Raw genomic sequence first — 22,921 nt, 5'->3', positions numbered from 1 at the left:
TGGAAGGCTGTGCAGCCCCAGACTATGTGAAAGGATTCACAAATGCCACCCTGGGGCCCAGTCTGGTCAGCATGCTCAACATATACATTGGCGTTACTGAGCTCAGCACAAACAACTGCAGTTGCAGACACTTTCACTTGAGGCCACTGCAAAGAGCTGGTGCTGCCCAGAGTCTAGGGAAAGCACCCTGATCAGAACAATTGCCCAGAAGCCAAAGAAAAGGTGTACAGAGGCCCCTCCTTCAGCAGCCTTTGAGAGGTCTCAAAGCCATTCAGACTTCTTCAGAAAAGTACCCTATACCCAAGAAGAACAGCAGCCACCTTCTGAAAGAAAGCAAGCAGCAGGACAGGTGCCAATACATAGTGCCTGAATCACAGATGCTCTGGTACATACTGCACAACAATCTCACCTGCACACCTGAGGGCTGAAATGATGTACTCCAGTCCAGCAAATTTCACAACAGCTCTCTGGTCCTTTCACTGGCTGACAGGCACAGAGCCTCCCTTAGGATGCTGGCTGTTGTGAATCCCAAACCAAGGTGCCATGCTACCTCCTTGTCCTTTGCGTATGTGTATTAGACACCTAACTATAGTTTCTGCATTCAGCTCCTGCAGAGCGAGTGACAACACTTAGCACCATCAAGTGGGATTCCCTAGTTGGAGCTGGACCCCAAATGCATCAGCATGGCTTCTTTTCGGTGAGCTATCAGTCGAGACATTGTTACAATGAGAACAAATGAGAACTTTCCAAAAGGAAGTTCTGAATCAATCAAGTTCATAAATGCTGTCACGATGTTAACAGCAGCTTTTGCAGCAAGAAGTAAAATATTGCTGATCCTAAAAACATGGAGCTTCCACTATTGAAGAGCTCAGTCTCACACAGTGCTCTCACAATGCATTGTCTTGAGACTATTCTCCAAATGGGAGGAAAAGAGGCCGTTAAGAAGCCACACATAATAAAAAAAGAACACGGACTTATCAAAAAAAGGCCCAACTCTCAGCTCTTTTCTCTTAAACTAGGACATCCTCCTAGAGGGAGGATGGTTTTCCTCCTTTAAAATCCTGCTCCATTTTCTGTGTCCTTTGCTTTCCCCTCCCTTGTCCTACTGCTCCTGTTCCCGTTCCCTTGTCCTGGCCTTCACCTTACTTCACTCTTGCAAAAGGTCCTTGCATTTTGCCTGCTTTCCACTGCTTGCACACAGAACAGCCTCTGCTGATGGGACAGCACTGGCTGCCTCCCAGGTTCTTTCTGTAACGTGTATCCTCCCCTCTCATCTGAAACAAACATTCACAGGGATCCAAAAATATTCCTCTCTGCAACTGCCATTGCTGCTCATTACTTGCACTGCTTTGTCTGTTACCTATTAGTTTGTTTGCTTGAAATCAAGCACAGTACACAGACACCTTGTTTAAACAGAATCCTCAGTATGTGAGCAGCACCACAGCACTGAGTCAGAATTAGAGGTACCTGAGTATTTCTCATGTTCTGTCTACAGCAGAATAAAGGGGGCGATAAAACAGACTGAAGAGGAGAGCTTGTCCATGCCTCCATTCTATGCAAAATAGGGAAGAGATCACAGCATTTTGTGAAGAATTATGTACATTCTTGTCCAACTATGGACACGTAGCTCCCAAATCTTACAATATGATGTTACCGTTCTGTGAGGAACATACTGTCACAGACTGCTAGTTATGGAGCACACTTTGGCCAGAGGTATTGCCGAGGTTGCAGCATTGCTGCAAAATTAGAGCTAAAAGGAGTTTCTGAGAAGTAATCAATTTTGCCTGTGCAACTACACAGTATTCATCTGTGAAAAGGAGGACCAAATGAATTAATAATATATAGCAGGAACTCCTAAAAAGAAATGTGTCCTAGGCATAGCCTAAATCCTTCACGATAGTATAGACTGAGAAGTTAAGCAATTGCACTTATATCATTCATTCTTTTTGAAGCATCCATTTGTTGATATTAATGTACTAGAACACCTTCCAGTGAAGGAGGCACTAGAATGAGGATCAGCGAGGAAGGAAAATGTGCCTTGAATAAAGATGTCTGTTGGGCTTTTACATTCATCATAAAGTTACCAATTTAAAATAGGTTACATACTTTTAATCTAGAGAATTTCTAGTGACCAAATACTGTAAGTTAAAATGTAATAAATATGTCGACTGGGAGTTTGTCATGCAACAGCATTCTTCATCACATTTTCTCTTTTAAAAAAATTTAGTTATAAAAATCACTACATAGATGCAAATAATTTTTGGTCTGTGAGCACTTTTGAATTTTGTACAACCCAGGTGACTAAAATGCTTTGCCCCTACCCCACATACTTGTGTATTATTTGGATGACGAGCAGCCATTTTAGCAGATTAGACTGCATGTTTTGGAACTAGAAATGGATGCTGATCTTCAGTCAAGAAGCTTAACCTTGCTTACTGATATTCTTTAGCAGTAGTTGAGAATCACATTAAAAAACAAACAAAAACAAACAAAAAAACAAACCAAAACAAAACTTACCTTAGCCATATAGGCTTCAACTCTATTTCTTGATGATAAAGCATTCCCACTTGGGCTCATGAAGCTTCCTCCGAGACTAAGACTTCTATTCAGTGCCAAATTGTTGCCGAGATGTCCCAGCTGAGTTGAATACAGAACTGGGCTTGCAGTCAGACCTCCTCCACTGACAACGCTGCTTGCAATTAAAGATCTGCTTCTATGACGCTCGTTAAGGAGTTTAGCATTGGCTTCTGCTAGTCTCTCATTAGCTCTGTGAAAAATTCAGAAGCATGCATGAAATATTTTTGGTAATGCTTTCAGAAAGTTATTCTCCAGGTCTTAGACTATTATTAGATGTCTGAAAATGGAAGGGCCTATGAGTGTCCAAAAAGACAACACAATTTGATCTGGAGTTTTTGAAGAGCCTACTTCCAAGAAGTCAGACTACCTGTAGGGAGCAGCGAGAGTCACCAATACTTAGGGCTTTTCAGGGTGAGAGCTTCAAAACAATCAATGCCATCTATTTACATGACTTTTTCCTGAACAGTAGTCACTCTGGGCTATCCTCCACTTGCCAATGTCAACTCAAACCAAAGATGTCCTGCTAAAATGGAAGAGAAAAAGATTCTTTTTGCCCCACAGAATCAACTTCTGTTCTCCAAAGGGCCTCTCCTTATTCAAGCCTTTATAGTTGGAGGAAAACAGGATAGAACATGAATTTTCTCTTTTTCAATGTATATAGAAGAAGAGTAGGCTATTACAGACTGGCCAGAAAGCTGACTAGTAAAATACAGATTAACTTCAGAAATCCTCTACAAAGGCATGATCAGTTGTGTTACTGCTGGAACAGTAAAGAGAAAGAAAGACAGTCCTAAATACAGGGAAGGGTCTTAGCTTTCTTTCTTCATAAATATACCGTTCTAGACTTACAACCGGCATACTGACCAGATGTAGAAGAGGGATTTTGGAAGGAAAATTCATGACAAAAAAGTAGTATCCTATTACTTGTTCAAAAAAAAAAAAGGAAAAAAAGTGTAGACTTACTTACCTTTCCAGTTTATTTGCTAGGCACCTTCTAATTTTCACTTCTTCCAAATAGAGTTCTTTGTACTTTCCCACTTCTGCCTGTGTGGATTCTTTTTGAAAAATATTGTCTTGTTGTGTACTTTTTATTCTATCCAATTCTGATTCCAGATCTCTAATTCTGTGTTTTAGCTGGTTTCTCAACGAAGCATGATGACTGGCTCTTATTTGTTCTAATCTGTCCTGGGAGGCTGCCTGTGTCTGAGGCGGATAATACAATTTCAACAAACAGAAAGAAAAAGGGATCAATTTCACACACCCTGTTTAAAGAGCACAACCTTACTCAGGAAGGCAACTGTGCCTCCTCACTACCATCAACAATCAAGGAAGAAAGCAAACTACCACATTATTTCATTTTCATGGTCTGAAAGAAACCTGCTCTTACCACTGTTATTAATCAAATCTATTATTGAAAGAACACTATCCCTGTAAGACAGGGCATAGACAAAATAATTCCTCACTGAAACCACAAGAACCTCCCCAAAAAGGAAAGCCACTTCAGTGACTTCTTCTCTGAGCACTTCCCCCTGCAGAATGACAAAGCTGCACCAGTATGCCTGGCCACACAAATTCTGATTTGCAACGGCCGTTCAACTGAAGATAAAAAGAGCCTATGTCCCCATGCTCTCCTGCACTACCTATGCTCTCCCCGAACTCCATTCTGCAGCCACGGGGATGACACAGAATAATGCCAATTCCTCACAGTAAACAGCCAGAACAAAAAGACAAGATAGTGATTCCCCCAGAGAACTGCAAAAACAGAAATATGCCTTTGGCAGGCCTTTGACTCAAGGACTTGCAGACACCGTTAGAAGGCGATCAAAGAGCATGCCCAATCTTTCATACACACGTATTGCACATGCACGTGCATGGAAGTACTTTTGTGCGACTGTTTTCCCTTCTCCTATTTTTCTTCAGGAAAGACAAAAATATGGCACTAACAGAGAGAACCAGATACCGAAGATAAAATACTAAAAGGTGACAACAAGGACGAAGTCACGTAACGTGCACTACAGACCTGAGTGATAAATACATTTACCTGCAGAAACAGGTTAACTTCTTGTAGTTTTTGTCTCAACTCTTGTCCAGCTCTTTCTTCAATCTCTTTTTTATATTGTTCTATTTGGTTGTGATCCACTATATTAGCCTCTAAACGACGTTTGAGGTTAGACACCTCTTCTTTCAGCTGGCATTTGCTCTTCTCCAGTTTTTCCTGATTCCCACGCATAGAAGACAACTCTTCTCCTAGATCCTGATTTCTTTCTTCTAGCTGCATGGATTTTTTAGACTCTGTCTCCAGCTGTTGGGAAAGTTCACCAACCTGTAGCCAGAAAAAAACAAAACAAAAAACCACAGAGACCTGAAGTTAGTCAGTTCTGTGAAAATCCATGAAATGTCTCCATCGAGACTGTAGTTGTCATCTGCTGACTTGGTATTTAAACCAAAGGGAAAGCATATCTTTTAAATGATTTCTGATAGCACTGCTCAGGTTTCCATTCTTTCTCTGTTGGTTTGTGAACTGTTGCAGAAGAACTAATACTTCACCTAGACATCATGAACTAGCAGCATTTCACCCACGTGGACAGAGTGAAAAGTACCAGGGCTTTTCTTTAATGAGTTCCTCGTATGCTCACAGTAAATCAAATACACATATACTTCATCAGAAACAACACATCATGTTTCAGGGGCTTCTTCACATGCTTGTCAGAATTAAAGCTTGATACAGAACTTGAAACAAATAGATACTCTTCTTTCCATCAGGCTGAAAGCTTCATAAATAGTGCTTCGGCAAGTACCTTTTCAAGTGGAAGAAGAAGGCGTATTCCCTCTAGATCAATATGGTAGTTCATTTTCAAGAATTTTTAGGAAATACCAGATTTTCAATAGGCCCCAAAGATCAACTAAAACTCTGTCTTGCTCTGCGCAGAAATGTACCTTTTCTAAATGTCTTGAACCTATACCCGTCATGTCCTTGCCTTTTGTAAATAAATAAATAAATGAGGAAATACAGCATACCAAACACTTCAAAGAGCCACGAACAGCAGAAATTTTAGATTCATTCCTGAATTGCCTAAACATAATCCCCACCATTCAGAAGCAACTGTTCTAACAGCAAAGAAGCCACATAAATACTACCAGCTTTATTACTAAAAATGCACCACCACAAAGGCACTTGACTCATTCTGCAACAGTATCTTATAAAAACTAACATATCTCTGAAACACAGTGCTTTAACTACAAATTTGAACTTAAAACAATTAGGGGGAATGGAGATAAAGGTTACATGCAACTGAGGAAAAATGCATATATTTATGAGAACAAGATAGCCAAAGCAACTTCAAAAGCACTTCTTCGGAATTCCTCTTACAGGTGCCTAAGACTCAGAAATATGTGCTGAAACAGGTACTAGCGAACAATAAGGTATGAAACTTCTGCGTGACATCAGTACCTCCTACCTTCAAAAGCAATGACACAATTTAGAAGAGCAAAACGTGAACTGTCTCCTATTCAACTGATACATAAGACAGGACACAAGAAATGATCTAGAACAAAGCCAACTTCACACAGTTGTTAGATTTATCATGGTTTTATTTACCTTTCTTCCAGAGAAAGAATTCATCCATCAGACCTAGAAGGTGCTGCCAGGGCCCCAAACACAGGAGTTTGGCTGACTCTGTACTGGGCTGACTTACATAGTGCAGCTGTACTGGAAGAGCTGTGAGAGACCACAGCAGGGGCTCAGCTTCTTTTGTTCAGAAGCTGCTTTGGTCTCTGCCTGAGCTATCCTGGGGCCAGGCCGGTGCCTGGCCATGTCGCTCTTGACCCTGATCCTGACACGGGGACTTGACTTCCTGGCCTGACTGCGGACCTGCACATCCCTACGCACGACCTTGGGACTCTTGGCTAACCCTGTTTACCATCACCAGATCTGCTCTACTCTTCTTGCTCAGGTTCACAATGTTGCCCAAAGAGGTGGTGTAGTCTCCATCCTTGGAGATATTCAAAAGCTGTCTGGATAGGGTTGTGGGCAAAGGTGACCCTGCCTGAGCAGGGTAGTTGAACTAGATGATCTCCAGAGGTCCCTTCCAATCTCTACCGTTTTGTGATTCTGTCCTCTGGGACTGTGCCCCAGGCAAGGAGGCTGTGGCCCCCACCTGCCTTGCTGCAGCCCTTGGCTCCTGGTTCACCCTTCCTTTATGCGCCAGCCTGCCCTTTATCTGCCTTCACAGAGACTGCCCCGCACATAAAGGTGTCATTTTTACCCACAGTGATAACTACACAGGCATTCATCATTTTCTACCACTGAAGATGAAATGTGACAAAGTCCACTTTGAAATATAGCCAACAGATAATTAACAACACAGAAAGAAGTAAGGAAAAGAATAAAAACAGTATAAGAAATAAAAGCTTACCTTTGTTCTTAATCTACTGACTTCATTGACCATTTCAGAATATCTGTTCTTCATTTCTCCCTGGGAACTAAATTGGGACTCGCTGTCTCGCATCTCATACACCTTCACTTTCTTCATAGCTGTTTTCAGAAGCTTCTTGGACCTGCACAGTAAATTAGTAAGGAAAATAAGAAGCAAAAAGACAATCGGCCTCTTTCACATATGTTTATGTAAATAGCATGGACAGGGCTTACTTCATCTTTAATGTGCTTTATAGATCAGGAATTGCTAACAAAGGAAAAGAAAAAAATAGCGCAGAAAACAGCGCAGAAAACAGCAAAAATCTGGTCCCACAAGTGTCTGGGAGGGTTAAAATTTTACCTCAAAACAGAAATAACGGACTTCTTCCTTCTCTCCTTCCCAAGATAGCTGCAGGCAGCCTGCATTTGCAATGACTTTTACATCTATTTAAAACCATATGCTCATATACAGAAGCCACTTGCAAAATCTAACGCAAAGCTTGAATTTGTGAACAGTTACGTACTCATAGTCTTAGGGTCAAGTTAAATAAAGCTCAACTCCCAGCTTATCTGATATTTCTTGCAAGTACTAAAGAGCTGTACCTGATGCATTCTTTCTGCAGTTCAATGTTTCGTTTCATTTCTTGGTCCAGACGGACTTCTACTGGTCGTTTCAATTCTATCAGTTTTTTCACTTTCTTTCTTTCAGTCTCACACTTCCAAAAATAGAAAAAAAAATTTGACACACACACCTCAGTAACACTATCTATACGCAGTATATGCAGATAGCATCCTTCACAAAGAAGTTGTAGGATATCTCTATCCGCTAGCCAAGGTCTGCAGAACTCTCCTACATGAAATTCAGCACTTCAGTCTTCACATCAGACAGACCAGGGACAGAAACAGATGTCCTCCTCCCAAAATGGAGACCACCCTCTACTAGGGGCTCATGGGGGAAAGGTGGAAAAGACAGTGGAGAACAACTTCCTCAGTCCCTCTGCCAATAGCAGGGAGTGCTTATGTATCCACATCAGTGAAGAGCAGAGCTTAATTTAAAGTTTCAATGGGATCTTCAGTGATCTGTGGCCCTTGGAGGAGTTCACTGTTAGGGAATTACTGGACGTTTTGTTTGCCTGTACCCTTAGCTCCATCTCATCTTTGTGGATGTTTACTAATCCAGCTGTTGTTCTTCCTCCTGGCATTTTCTAGGGCAAACCAGAGGACAGCTAGCAGCTGTTCTGACTTTGTACTTGCACCTTTCCTCTACAGAAAAGGAGAAAAAAGAAAGACTACCTGTTGGAAACTGGCAGACACTTCTTTCCCAAGAACTTGTGAATTTGGCCCAAATTCCTTCAGTTTGTTCTCCTATAAGGCTTTTAAACTCCTGCTATCCTAAAAAAAAGCAGCAGCTCCTCCATATACTTCATCAAAGCATGAAGCATTTCTAACTCTACCCTGAGGGGCAGAAGAGGACAAGAGGAAATCCAAGGAAAGAACTGGGGGACTTCGGCCTTGCTCCATATGCTAAACTGACAGCTGACAACACTGGGAGCTCTCCCCATGACAGAACCACCCCAGAGCTTTCACAAAAGTGCTTTTATTACTTTCCAATATGACCTCCCAAATCACAAGTCAAGCCTGAATTGTGGGGGTTAAAATGAAAACCTGAAACTGTAAGAACTCGACAAAAAGCTAACACTGTTCCCCTGGGTATTTGTTAGGTGCCTGGAGAATTTTCTAGGCTCACCTGTTCCAAGAGCTCAGCCTTTTCCCTGTCAACCTGAGCAAGGCGATCTTCCAGTTGGGATCTTGATTTCAGCACCTCCTCCCACGTAGCACGTGGATCTTTTGCTGTCACAGACAGCACATTCTGCTGTTGCATCTGTGAAAGCAACAGCATCAAAAGAAAAACCAAACTAGCTGGAAACACAAGTTACTTCCTTTTCAGCCACATATGACAATTCAAAGCATCAGTACTGATCTGCTGTCAGACAAACCTCACTTAAGAAAAGAGAAATGCAGTATTTGAGCCTGAGAGACCTACCTTATTTGTCACTCCCAAATGCAACATAAAGCAGTAATTTAAACGGAGACATGGCTAACGCTCTCCTCTACCACTTAATGGTTAAGGTTAATGCAGAGTGCAAGAACACAACCCAGGAAACATAACCAAGAACAACATTGGCAGCTGGTGGAAAGAATGAATGCTCTGCATGTGACAGGGTGAGTTTACAAATCAGGGGGATAAGACAACACACAGAAAATCTCCCTGTGACATCTGACAGCCTGAAGAAGTTGGTCTAGACCTTCTAAGTTTCTGCTAACACTTGCATTCAAAGCTCAATCTTGCAAAGCCACAGGTCGGGCAGAACTGAGTATCTTATCCATCTGAACATATCTAACGATATTCAGAAGGCTGTGAAAGCCTTAACACAGACGCTTAGATTACAAGTCCTTGGGGCGACCATTTTTCTCAATCGTCCTTACAGAGTAGGTAAAATGCTTAGTCCACGTTCATGAGAACAACTATCGTAAGGTTAGTAAATTAAAAAAAGAAACAAACAAACAAAAGAAAAAAAAATACTGTATGATGGAAATCTCCTGGTGGTATCTTCCCCTTGATGGAAAGGGGAAGAAAGAGGAACTTGGAAAAAAGCTCAGACTTCTCTTGGGCAGCAGCAGTTTCTCCTCTCAAGCAGATCCTTCTTCCTACTATCCACAAAACACTTTCATTTTCCAACCACCAATTCTTGTGATGATACTTCAGGGTTCCAAAAACAATGCTAGGTCATATACCTACATGAAATGAGCTGTTTCCCAGCTGCCTGTCACCACACAGCATCACATCAAATGATTATTCTTTACCTCAACACCCTGTGTGGCAGGACAGCACCATCACCTATTTATAGACGGAGAAAATAAGGTAATGTGGTCACACTGGCAAACTGCGGCAAATCTGTGAAAACATGGAACTCCCAAGGCCATTCTCTCTCAGCTTTAAACAACAAATCTGTCCTGTGCAAAACATGAATCATATACATGAAAGTAACTGTGCTGATGAATGGAAGTATCTTCATATCACCAAACAGATGCAAAACTCAGTAGCAGGGGAATTAGGAAGTTTGCAGCCCTTTCTCTAAAACCAGGTTGCCTTGCCCTAAAACCAAGAGGCCATTCTTCAGTCTGTGTCCCACAGCCCACCTGAACTTTTCAAAAGTTATCTGCACGTAGAAACTTCAAAGACTAAAAGCAGCAATTCACAGAAACTACTGATGTACCTGCTGATTTTGGTCTTCCTCCGAAGGCACAGGTGCTGTTCGCAAGCCAGTGATCAAGTCCTCCAGACAATTATGAACCTACAGAAGCATTAGAAAAAGCAAAAAAGCCACACTGACACTTTCCAGACTGAAGTTCACACCTCATTTAAGATGTATTACCAAAAAGAAATGTCACAAACATTTCTCCTTCTCCCTACTCCTATACTATCTACCTCTCCCTGTTCTAGTGAACAGAAAGGCCGTAGCTTGAGGCTACCCTAAAATTGTCAGCAATCACCACCTTGGCCACGCGTTTCAGGGAGAGAGAGAGAACCACGACGAATGCAGAGTTGTCGATAAACACAGACAGGATTAGCTTCCTCATCCATGGGACATCCGAAAACCATGCCATTTTAACTAAAGGGGAAAGATGAGCACTGTGACTGCCTGCCTTCTTCTTTAGCCAGTTGCGGTACAGCTCACAGTTACACTTTCACATTTTGTTGTTATTTTCAACACCTCTTCAGCCCTAATTAACAACTCTGGGGGGCTGTAGGACCAAGGACCCTTGCTCACTAGATGAAGCACAAAAATCACTTGCTTTATACAGGCTACAGGCAAAGTACCTCATTTAAGCAAACTGTAACCACTGAATTAGAGATACGTGGAAATTCCAAGTATTGCATAGAGTTCTGCAAAAGATACCACGGGGATTCCTCTTCATTATTTCATGAAAAACACCACCAAGATGCTAAGGTAAAAATAATTTTGCATAGCAAAAGCTCTGGGAAATTCTTGTCACAGTTTGATGATGCCAGCTAGGACTTGGGTAGGAAGCACCTGGTACCAACATACTCCCAGAATATTCCACAAGGTAGCTTGAAAAAGGCCTTTAATGATACATGTTGCAACATGTGTCTGAAGCACTGCCTGATGTCTAAATCATGATGACTGGTATACAATAGCAAATATTCAAACCAGTACAGGAGTGTCAAACCCTTACCTCAAACAGTGTTAAGTAAGACTCAGCATAGTACCATGTAAAGACTGTCAGAACCAGAAAGCCTGGGAATGGACCAGCAGAATTTCAACAGCAGCCTATCTTCTGCAGACTGCAGGAAATGACTTCCCCTAGGCTCCCCAGGAAAATCTCTTCTGAAAATTTCCCCACATACATACACAACTAGGCTCAATAGCTCATGAAAAAGGAAGGTTATGACTAGCTTACAGAAGCAGAGGCTTGCAGGTCTTTCTGAAGAACTTCAATTCTGTTGGTCTGTTGTTTGGCTGTGGCTTCCAGTCTGGCATTTTCAATTTCAAGTCTTGAAAAGAAATACAGGTCTTGTTATGGAAATCCACAAGAGCGCAAATACTGACACAACAGTACACTTCAAAATCTAAAACAAAAACACATTTTAACTTGCTGTGATGCAACAAGGTAATCCTGTTGTTCTTGCATAATTCTAGAAAGTGAAACCTTGCCTCACTGTTATTTTCTTACCGTTGCACATGTTCTTCCAGTTGTTTTATAGTAGTATTAGTTCCCAAAGAGGCTTCCAGGAGGTCTTGCAGTTTCTGTGAAGAAGCTATTACTTCCCTTTCCTTATTTTCTAACGCAGTCTCCAAATCATGAACGCAACGCTCAGACTGAATATGCTGTTCTTCCAATTCCTGCAACTGTAAAACCACACTAAAAATTCAGGGTAGTCATCTTAGTTTTTCTATAGACAGGTGAAATGCTGCTGAAAAAAAAAAAAAAATCAAATACTGCACCTACCTGCACACACTCTCTAGCCAGAGAATTGTAATGATTTCACACACATTCAAATCTATGCCTCTACTAGCAACTGAGCAAAATCTGTGTTACTGCATCATCTTTTATCCTGGTTTCTGCCATCCCTATTCTGCTTTCCTAAAACTTGTCTTAAGCACTGACAATGCCAATCCTACTCTTTCAATGAGTCATGACAATTAGTATCCAATTGTTCCCGACTCCAAGGAAAGTACTAGTTAAAAAGTTCATCCTTCTAAAGTGACTTCACTACTCAGTAGCAACAATAAAATCATGATGATTTATATTTCAGAACTCCTAGACCTTCATACAAACACTTATACAAACACTGCAAAAGCTGGTCCCTACTTCAGAAAGCTGCTTACAATTGACTGGCAACATGGCAACTAAAGGAAGACAAATTTCAGCAGGATCAATGAAGGAGAAAAGAGGGATATGCAGATTAAGTTACAAAAGAATTCAGAACTGACAGCAAATTACCTGGCTGCAGAAAAAAGGTACAGAGAACAGAGAAACCCACAAATGCAGCAGTCCAGTATTTCTATTGTTTTTCAGAAATCAGATATCCTACTTCACCAAACCAAGTAGAATAAAATAAACTGGTGTGTCTATATGTTAAAAAGCTGCTTTGCAAATACAGACCTCTGGGAAGGTCTTTGACATGAGATCACAGTGACTTTGCTTAGACAACCACGGACACTAGTTTATAAAACAATGCAAGTCATTTACATGTCATTACATTGATCCTGTCAAAATTATTTCTAGGGCACTGGGACAACATTAGCTCGTCCTTTGAAATTTCCTATCTAGTTCTTTATACAAACACCTGTGCTTATGCAAGAGAAGGGACAGTGTGAGAGGACAGAGGAGAGAAGGACACTCTAAGAAACAGAAACCAAAGGAGAAAAGAAAAAAGGTTACTTCAGTTTCTCAGAAGAAACTAGCAGGGAAATATATAATTGCCTACTGATAGGGCATACATATAACTGGTACAAAGAAAAAAGAATTAATCTGTAAATAAAGCAACCAAGTCCAGAGAAACGTAAGAGCACAGTGTTTCTGGTATTTCATAGCAGAAGCTTCCTCAAAAAAGAAAAAATTCCTAATTTCATTTACGTATTACAATTAGCCATTAGTAGTTACCTTGCCTGTATCCTTCGTTTTGACGACAGTGACGTGTGTAAACAAGAAGGGGGGGGGGGGGAGGAGGATCATTTTCAAAAACAACTTTAAAGCGAATAAGGGTTTTGGTAGCTAAGAATAAAATTCCTATGTACTGAGTACTTAGCAATTACAGTTACAGGCTTTGCTTACCTTGCCTCTAACCCTGTCCAACTCCTTTTGCAACCGCAGTTTGTCTTCCTCCAGGTCACTGCGATAACGCGTGGCAACTTCCAGTGAAGCTTCTGACATTGACTGCTTTTTAAGAGCATCAGCAACCTCCTGCTGCAGCTGTCTGACCATACCCTAATGAAATAGTTACATGTGTATGGACAAAAGGTTAGGAATATGGACTATGCTTTTACTTTCTCCTGCTAGCTTATATAATTACATCAGTCTTCAGCGTGAACTCAAAGACAAGCAATTTTGCCCACCACCAGCGTGCATCTGCACAGCTGATGACTGCTATCCATCTTTACCCGCTGAGGACTTCTAAACTACTGCCATCTCTTCACAAGGGTTGTGGTTTCCTAATACTTAAAAACCGCTACGGACTAGTCTTCTTGGAACAGCGCATAAACATATACCGCAAGCATATACCTATATCTCTATCTATCTATCTATCAGGAAAATGCCAGAAGTCTGCTCAGATGACAGCGCTGTCATTTGACTGCAGACATTACTCTGATCATCAAAGCCAGGGCTTCATATTGGATCATTCTCTATGCTATTCTTCCACTACACAAAGACAAACAAATTAATACGCACATCTGAAAGCTCTTCCAAAACACACTATGTATATCTTGAGTCAGATCCTCTTACAGTCTTCTTAACTGAGCTCGTTCCAAAGCCAAGTCACCTTTACGCTGACAATTAGGTTTACTAAAATCTGGGTAGCTCATCTATTCCTACCATCTACAAAAGGAACCTATCATTTTAGTAGTAAGACTATAAAGCAATTCACAGGTTAAAAGGACCAACAGCACTGCTAGAGTTCCCCCCCCCCGCCATTTAAAAGTAACTGACAAGTGAGAAATAAGGTGGTTCAAGTGCTTGTCTTGCTCAGAGACATGGATTTGTTTTTGAGAGGCCAGTGTAATTCCAGATCACTACTGAAATATCACCAAGGGACACAAGCTTACACCAGAGCGTCCAAACACTGAACGTGACTACTTCCTGTTTCCCAGCAAGGAAAGGAAGATTAAACAAAGGTAACCCTTTGATTCCAGGGAGAGTAATGATTTAAGAGGATTATGTGTGTCCCTAGAAGTAGCCTCCAAATAACTAATAGTTTTCTTCCCCTTCTCCCATCACCCATAGCTTTTTCAGTTACATACCTCCTCCTCACTGCTACCCCCACCTTTATTCTCTTCCACCCATTTTCAAACTCCGGACAAAAATCTGTCTACCCGAGTGCAACACTTGAGTCACGCCTGTTTCAGGCTAGCACTCTGCAGAGGAGCACACTGCATCCTTGTGCACTGTGTCATTTTGTAGAAAGATACTGCTACTGATTTCCCAAGTAGTCATTCTCGCTGGCTGTGTAGTCTTTCGGAGACCCTCAGAGAAAGAAACACGACTGCATCGTAAGAGGTAAAAGAAAAAGCTTAGGACAGTGTCCAAAACCAATGTCCTGAGGAACTGTCAGCCCCCTTAGAGTCCTCAACACACATATGTAGATGCACACTCAGACAACACTAATGCTCTTCAATTTCAATACCAACTTATGGAGAAGTCATCCTTTCTCATTAGGAGACAAAATAACCCCCCTTTTTTCTTTGCTTGGGACCCTGTCATCAGTCTCTTGGCAGCTCTTCTTCCCTTCCTTCGCTGGTCTCCACTCATCTACAGGCAACTTGCTCCATCTCCTCCTCTCAATCTCACTTCGCAACGTTTTTCCACAGCATTCTCTCCCCTCCTTCCCCCATCACTTCACTTGTCTGCATCTCCATTTCTCAACTCTTGCATATTGGATGGTTCTCATTTTTATACCACTCATTTGTGTCACCAGCGCAACAGATGTATGGAAAACAAAACAATGCCCTACAGCACCAAAAGGATTAAGTAGAAGAGATGGAAAAAATTCTAAAGAAGGATCACTGTTTCTTGATCAAAGTTTACACTTGGAAACCTTCTCCTGTTCTCTGCTCAGATCTGAGCATTGACACCCTGTTGGCCAAAACCTCCCACAATTCCAAGAGAAACACAACAAACCAGAACAAGCCCGCATGGTGTATTTCCACGCATGTAAACTTATACCTGGTCAACTTTAGAAATGTAAAAGAAATTCAAGCACTGACAAATATGAAAGCGTTCTTTGTAAGTGTATGCTTTACCTCTCTTTCTGCTTTGTCGGTCTCATATTTAAAGATTTGTTCTCTTAAATCAATACATTTGGCATTTAATTCCTTGTTTCTCTCCTCCATCAGGTAAGCTTGCTTTTCGGTGTCAGCTCTGAGTTTATTGAAAATATCATTAAATCTGTCCTGGACATCGCTCACTACTTTTTCCTTGATGATCCCCTTGTTCTGCATATCTTCAAGTTGCTGACGGAGTAAAAGGTTTTCACTTTGGAGCTGAGCCAATCGCTCCTGCATAGATTCTTGCCTTATTATATATTTGCTTACTTGGTCTTTCTCAAGCTGTCGAGCACGATCACATTCCTTTGCCTGACATTGGGCTTGACTTAATTCTTTTTGTGTCATTTCTAAAAGCAATGTTTTTTCTCTAAGTGTTTGTTTTGATTGGTGAAGTTCATTTTCTAGACCAGTAGCTTTGCTCTCAGCTTTGCTCAGCTGCTGAGACAAGCTCTTGCCGGTTTCTCGTGCATCAGAGAGGTCACGATGGAGCTTGTCCTGCAAACGAAGCCACTCGTCACGTTCTCTCTGAAATGTTCGCTCAATGTCGCTTTTCGATGCCTGATGACGTTCAAGGTCTTGAACAGCAGAGCTCAGGCGGGAGCGGAATGATTCAATCTCTGTCTCTAGTCTATCTTTGCTTTCTTTTGTCTGCTCCAGTTTGGAAGTCAGTACGGCCGATTCCGTCTTTAATAAGTTCAGCTGTCCACTGTACTGAAGAACGGTTTGTGTTAAAGCTTCCTCATTTAGTTTAAGTTCCTTTTTAAGATCTTCATTTTTTTCTTTCAAAGTCTCATTTTCCTCTAAATATTTGGCTTCTTCCTCCTGGCTCCTAAGTCTTACTTGATCAACCTCTAGTCTTAGTACAGACATTTCATCTTGTAGTAACTGATTTTTGTACAACAGATCCTTTTCTCTCTCATTGCTGTCAGATACCTAAGTAATAAAGAATAAGAATAAATAGCCAGTTGGGAAATGAATCTACAAAAACACTTGAGCAAACTGCTTTTTAACATTTGTAATACTGAAGCATGACTTCATATAGTAACTTCAGTATTACCACAAATATCACTCTCATCTCTGAGCCCATGCACATGCACAGTGAATGCACACACTAGGAGTATAATATACTCTTAAAACCCAAATGAAGGTCCCAAGTCTAAAATGTCTTTTTTCCCCCCCTAAATCCAGCAAATAAATGATAAAAGTTATTTAAAATATCTTAACTATAAATTTTTTTTAAACGACAGTGCTAAGCTGTATATGCATGGTATATTGTCTATTACAGGCCTTTAAAATATTCCCTTAAAGGTAAATTTAGTTGTGCTATGAAATCTGGTAAAACAGGGCTAGAAAAGGTATTTTTCTTCTGTGACATTTAGCTGAATTGCACTAAATATTAATGCTGCTTCTCCTCAAATACCTCCTCAACGCTTTAGCCTTCTGTATTACTAAAGGTTAGCTCAATCAATCATCCCTGGAATGTAGTATTCTTATAAGTTTCCTGTTTGTTTATTATATATGCAGCTTTTTTTCTGCATTAGCATAGTCATCCTCTGTTTCTTGGTTAGTGTAGCATAGAACAAATAATTCTTTGAAGCACTGGATCTTCACAATAAACTCAGTTAACTTTTTTCATGTTTAAGGAGCGTTTACGATCAATTTTTCTCTTCCATTTATTTTAATTCCTAGAGAGAATTTCATTCATTGGTGATACTCCTTCACAAAATTTTAATCTGTGGAGGTGGAAGAGACACCCCTCCGCCTCTTTTTTTTTTTTTTTTTAAAGTAATTTTGATGAGGATATAACTAATTCAAAAAGCAGGCAACAGGATCAGATGCTGCACTGTAACTAAAACTTTAAGAGATACTGCCCAGCAACTTCTTTCCTGGTCAATCTCAGGGTACTTAGGTACCTGAGTGCTGCTAGAAACCTTAAAATTGATCATAACATGTCTATAAAATGAAAAAATAGCAGATAGCTTAATAAATTGGGTAAACTGTGTCTTCTTTTGTGTTGGTTTCCTACTTACACATGCACTTCAGGTATATACAAGACTGATGCTGCGCTCCAGAATTTTTAAAGACAAACAAACAAAATGGTATTTACACAGCTTAATTACTTTAATAAACCATAAATGATCTGGCAAAAAGGACAAAAACTATTACCAGAAAGATTTATCAAGTTTTTAGAATGAATATGGTGAAATTAATTTAATTAGAAATAAAATTGCCTACCTCTGAACCTTTTACTATAGTTCTTGTTTCTTCTTCTATTTCCTTCTGTCTCCAAAGATGGCTGTTCAAAATTCCTTCTTGTAGGGCTCTGGCACTCTTTTCTTGAGAGAGCTGTCTCTGTGTTTCATCACGTTCTTCTTCAACCTACCAAAACATATTTGAACTACTTAAATCTTGAAAAATAAGAGCTAGCAACATTTTCCCATTTTATTCCTCTTTGTCCATGAAAGAACTCTTTCACATCTTTTCAATTCTCCAAAGTTATGATAATCCATCTTGTAAATCTAGATTTAATATCCTTTTGAAAATAAATACTTTGAATGGCAATTTGAAAGAATTTTTTTCGTTTAAACTGGTGTCAATTTCTGTGGCGGGGGCCAAGCCTCAGTTCTGAGATACTCACTGGGGGTTGTGTAGATCCAGCTGTTTGCCTGTTTAATTTCCTGGCTATTTATCCATACAAGACAAAGTAGGTTGCATATCTTACGCTCATGTGAACCCAAAAGCAGCATCTAGGTGTTAGGCAGCTGAATACATATGTTAAGGAAGGCACGTTTGCCTTCCAGGGTATTGTATGGAAATTCAGTAAGAGCTTTTTTGTATCTTCTAGGCAAACACCAGAGGCTGAAAGCAAACATCTCAGGGGCTACCCCTACCGAATCATCCGATTTAGATTGCTCTGAATTTAAATGTATTCTTGTTACTAAAGTTACTTGGAATGAGAAGACTAAGAAAATTTCAAGTAAATATAAATCTGTGCTTCCCGAATCATCTTTGCATACCAAGCATAGAGTTGCGAAGAGTTCATGTTTGAAAACAAGCACATTTAGACTCCTGACTGAAGCACATGACTAGCAGATATCTGATTTTAGCTTGGACAAACCAGTATTATAACAGCTTGATGCTTAATGAATCACTGTTCTACAACAAAAACAAATTCAATGAAACTACTCTTCTTGGAAACACACACCATACAGATCTTAAGCAGAAACCCAACTCACATTACCACAGCAGTATATATACTAATTCAAGCCAGGAATGGACACTTGCATGTTTAAAGTCAAAGATCTGAGAACATTCATTCACCACCCTTAGCACTAACATTAACAGCAGCATAAAACTAATAGATGACATTTCCAAAAGCATCTCAATTCCATTGACTTTACCCTACTCCAAGGTCCTAGGAAAGTCCAAATTTGTCACTAACAGCCTATGTTCTGAAGCATTTCAGATTGTTAACACATTTTTCCTCATCAAGACAGCTTCACAGTTGACCAAAACCTAGCAAAATTTCTGTATGAACTGGGTTGCAAGAGATTTCCAAAGACTGGGGCACAGAAGAGGACTGACCAGCCGAACAAACAGATTGGAAGCTAAATCAGTGAAATTCATGCTTCCATTAAATGCAGGCAGACCAAAAATTGGTGATGCAAACTACTGTTCCTACAAGAGCACAGTGACCATTTAAGATCACTTATGATCACTTTGATGTGTTCTTAGTATTTTAACTTACATAAGTTCTGCAACTTAAAGACTTACTATGTATGAGGAATAAAGACAAGTGAGCAGCTGAATTTAATAAGGTCTTTTTGACACTTCATAGAACCATGACACAAGTATTGAAATCTAGGTCAAAGCTTGTGAAAAGATCCACAAAATCACATGTAAGAGCTGAAGAATTTAACCTGGTTATATGTGATGATAATGTCATCCTCTCAATCACATTAGAAAAGTCACTGAACTTGCATTAAAATTGAGGGCAAGAGGCTTTCCTGGATTCAGTCCCCTAACCGTAAGCAACTGAGGCAATGTATAGAATCTCAGGTAAATGTTAACATTTGGGCCTGAACCTTGGAACTGAATTTCAATCCACCTAAGTCTAACTACAGGAAACCTATAAATAATAAATTTTAATGTCCATCTGCAAATTAAGAAGAAACGTAGAATTAAAAAAAATAAGCAAGGTAAGACTTGGCCTGAAATACAAATGAAACCTGGATCCTGAAAAAGGAGAAAAAGAATCATGGAGCGGCAAATGTAAAACAAAAAAACAGAATGGACCACTTGTGAACCAACAGCTCTCAACCATCCTCAAAATGCAGCAACATAGTTATCTAATGCCTCTTCCACAAACAAGGTATCTCTTTAAGCATATTGGAATACAATGTCAACTAAAAAAAAGCAGAAGAACAGGAGACAAGTGTCTAACTCAATATTTAATATACCTGTTTCAAGAGCGTTCTCAGTGTTATTAATTCCATTTCTAAATTCCTTGAGTGTAACTCAAGCTGTTGTTTCTCCTCCATCTCTTTACAATAGTGATCTTCTTTCTTTCTTAGCTGTTCTCTGGTTTTCTCATATAGCATTTCTACTCTGAGCCTCTTCTCCTCTTCTTGTTTCAAAGTAAACCTGGGATTTAACAAAGATTGAGGAACAAATTCAGACATAGAAACCTCAATCCTATTTGAGCATCCAAGTAAAGCACTGATCCAAAAAAAGTGAATATTCCACACTGAACTTGCAGAGACAACTTAAACAATAAAAACATTACATCCTTTCAGTTTACTTTTACTGTAATTTTTTAAAAAGAATTTTAACTTCATTCAATTAGTGGTATCAGTTACACAAAATACAGATATAATCCATTAAGTTATGTACAAAATAAATCATGTACTCATACATTTACATAGATAAATGCATAGAAGTACACATTTCTATAAATGCACACTTTATTCAAAAGGAGATCATCTGTAGTTTGAATACATGCACTACAGTACAGACCAAATCCCGTATTTGGGTTCAAACCAAGAGACCACAGCTTGACATGGTGGAACATAAGGGGCAAAAGAAAGAATACTGCCTTCTTCTCCCACCCCCCACTAGAACTTCCCTGCAGGTATAAATACATAGAGACGTGGCAATTTACTATAATTAAATGTATGCATTACTAGGTTAAAACATTATAAACTTTTACTATGAAAAAATCTACATTTTCTTAATATGTTGAGCATCTCCTGCATATTATGAACTCACAGTGACTGCAAGTAATACTAATAAATCAGCATACCACTTATCTAAGAATTTTTAAGAGAACCTTCTGTAAGACTGAAATAGACTGCTACCATAGAAAAAGGAAGCAGTCTGTATTTACTCAAGAATGAGGTCAGTGATCAAAAACAGGCTTAGAAATGCATGGTGTTTAAGCTTAATAACATCAAAAACTGCAATTTTTTAAAACTCAATGGATCTACACCTGGAAGAAGCAATACTAATTTAATATTGAAGCAAACTGATAATGAAAACCTTAGGAAGACAGCTTTTTACTAACTGAAATAATCAGCAAAAAGCAGTTATAATTTTCATAAGTGTAGAGCTAATTCTGTTTTGACAATTTATTTAGAAAAAAATATATTACATTTTTTATTATTGATAGTTAGTTGGGAACTTTGAAATAATGGGGGGAGTCAAATCCAGGCCAAGTTAGGACCAAATCTAATTATTCCCTTAAACGCAAACTGGGATCACAGGATAATTCAGGTTGGAAGGGACCGCAGGAGGTGTCTAGATCCACCTCTTCCCCAAAGCAGGCTCAGCTCTGAGGTCAGACAAGGTTGCTCAGGGCTTTATCCTGTACAGTCTGGAAAGTCTCCAAGGACAGAGACTACACAGTCTCCCTGGGCCACTGCTTGCTGTCCTCCTCATGAAAAAGTTTTTCCCCTCATATTCAATTGGAATCCCTGCTTCTCAAGAAAGGACCTGGCTTAGTCTTCCTCATAACCTCCCCGTACTTACTGGCAGGCTGCTGTTAGGTCCCATCAAAGCTGCCTCTTCTCCAGGCTGACCAAGCCCAGCTCCCTAGCCCCTCCTCACAGGACAAGTGCTCCTGCCCACAGCTAGCTTCCGGGCTCTCTGTTGAGCTTGCTTGCTGTTGAAAGATAAATCTCTCTCTAGCACTGGGGGCCTGAAATTGGACTGTGTCTAGAGGACAGAGTGCCGAGTAGGAGGAAGATAATCACTTCTCTCAGGCTACTGCCTGTGCTCTTCTTCACAGAGCCCAGGGTGCTGTTCTTCACAGAGCCCCAACGGCACCTTATGCTGCTCAGTTCGCTCTCTGCCCAGACCCCCAGGAACCCAAGACTCCCAGCAGAGCTGCTCCCCAGCCAGGCAGTCCCCAGCATGCATCATTGCAATGGTCTTCTCCTTCCCAGGAATGGGACTTGGCATTTGCCCTTGCTGCATTTCATAAGGTGCCTGTTGGCCATTTTAGTCTAAAATGATGTAAACAGAGTTTAAAAACCTCATGCCATCTATAATGAGTTCAGGAGTATGGGGAAATAGGCAATCCCAAATTTGAATTTCCTTCACAAACATTTCCAATAAAAACAGAAAAGAAAAAAGAGCACTAAGCTCTATTTTGAGTTTCATTCTGCAGAGAAGCCAAAATTCCTAGTATTATACACTAACAAAAGCTGCAAAGACAAGGAGACATTAAACATAATTCTAATACATGCCTATAAACCTCATTTTCCCATACTCTATTCTCTTCTCTTGCTTTAAAAGAGCAAAAAAAAAAATGTAGATGATTTTACACAGTGCTAATGTCCAGGCAATTTGTTTTTCTGACATTATGTCATTTAAAGTATGACCGATTGAAAAGGAACAAACCTACAAGACTAGAAAGTTTTCAACCTCTCAACTACACCATCAGCATCTTCTGGAAATGAATAGTGAAAGGATAACATATGTTATGAGAATGTAAGACTACACACTTAAGGCTTTGGATATCATTTTTCCATTCCACTTCTTGATGAGCCAATATGGATTTCAAATCTTGAGTCTCTTTCGCTATTAACTGTGACTCCTCCTTCTCACTTTCCAATTTTCTTACTTCTCTCCAGAGCTCTCTGTATCGATTTTTTTCACATTCTATTATCTGCTCATATTCAAGAAGTATGTTCTGAATTTTCAACAAACTAGCAGAACCTATTTGGAGATTAAAACAAAATATACAGAAAACTGCATATATGCACAAATACTTTCCAACATGCAAGTTATTAATTTCATAATTTGCCAAACAAAGTTTTAACATAGTTTATTAGAAGTAATAAATGATGTTTATGCGTAT

General features: G+C 40.0%; 1 protein-coding gene across 11 annotated transcripts in view; it reads right to left on the bottom strand.

Moving 5' to 3' along the window:
* ANKRD26 (ankyrin repeat domain containing 26) overlaps positions 1 to 22,921 on the bottom strand; it is a 65,786-nt gene that overhangs the window by 8,162 nt on the left and 34,703 nt on the right. For all 11 annotated transcript variants that reach the window (XM_026097335.2, XM_026097336.2, XM_026097340.2 and 8 more), the window contains 14 exons: positions 22,566 to 22,779; positions 20,022 to 20,205; positions 17,797 to 17,940; positions 15,538 to 16,494; positions 13,355 to 13,507; positions 11,750 to 11,925; positions 11,477 to 11,570; positions 10,270 to 10,347; positions 8,739 to 8,873; positions 7,595 to 7,707; positions 6,993 to 7,134; positions 4,619 to 4,900; positions 3,545 to 3,780; positions 2,518 to 2,767 (listed from right to left, as the gene is read on the bottom strand). In XM_026097335.2, the coding sequence (XP_025953120.2) occupies positions 2,518 to 2,767; positions 3,545 to 3,780; positions 4,619 to 4,900; positions 6,993 to 7,134; positions 7,595 to 7,707; positions 8,739 to 8,873; positions 10,270 to 10,347; positions 11,477 to 11,570; positions 11,750 to 11,925; positions 13,355 to 13,507; positions 15,538 to 16,494; positions 17,797 to 17,940; positions 20,022 to 20,205; positions 22,566 to 22,779 (3,158 nt within the window). The remainder of the gene's footprint in view (positions 1 to 2,517; positions 2,768 to 3,544; positions 3,781 to 4,618; positions 4,901 to 6,992; positions 7,135 to 7,594; positions 7,708 to 8,738; positions 8,874 to 10,269; positions 10,348 to 11,476; positions 11,571 to 11,749; positions 11,926 to 13,354; positions 13,508 to 15,537; positions 16,495 to 17,796; positions 17,941 to 20,021; positions 20,206 to 22,565; positions 22,780 to 22,921) is intronic.

Source organism: Dromaius novaehollandiae, chromosome 1 (assembly GCF_036370855.1).
Source record: "Dromaius novaehollandiae isolate bDroNov1 chromosome 1, bDroNov1.hap1, whole genome shotgun sequence".
Classification (NCBI taxonomy): domain Eukaryota; kingdom Metazoa; phylum Chordata; class Aves; order Casuariiformes; family Dromaiidae; genus Dromaius; species Dromaius novaehollandiae.
This window is presented reverse-complemented; position numbering and strand designations above follow the sequence as displayed.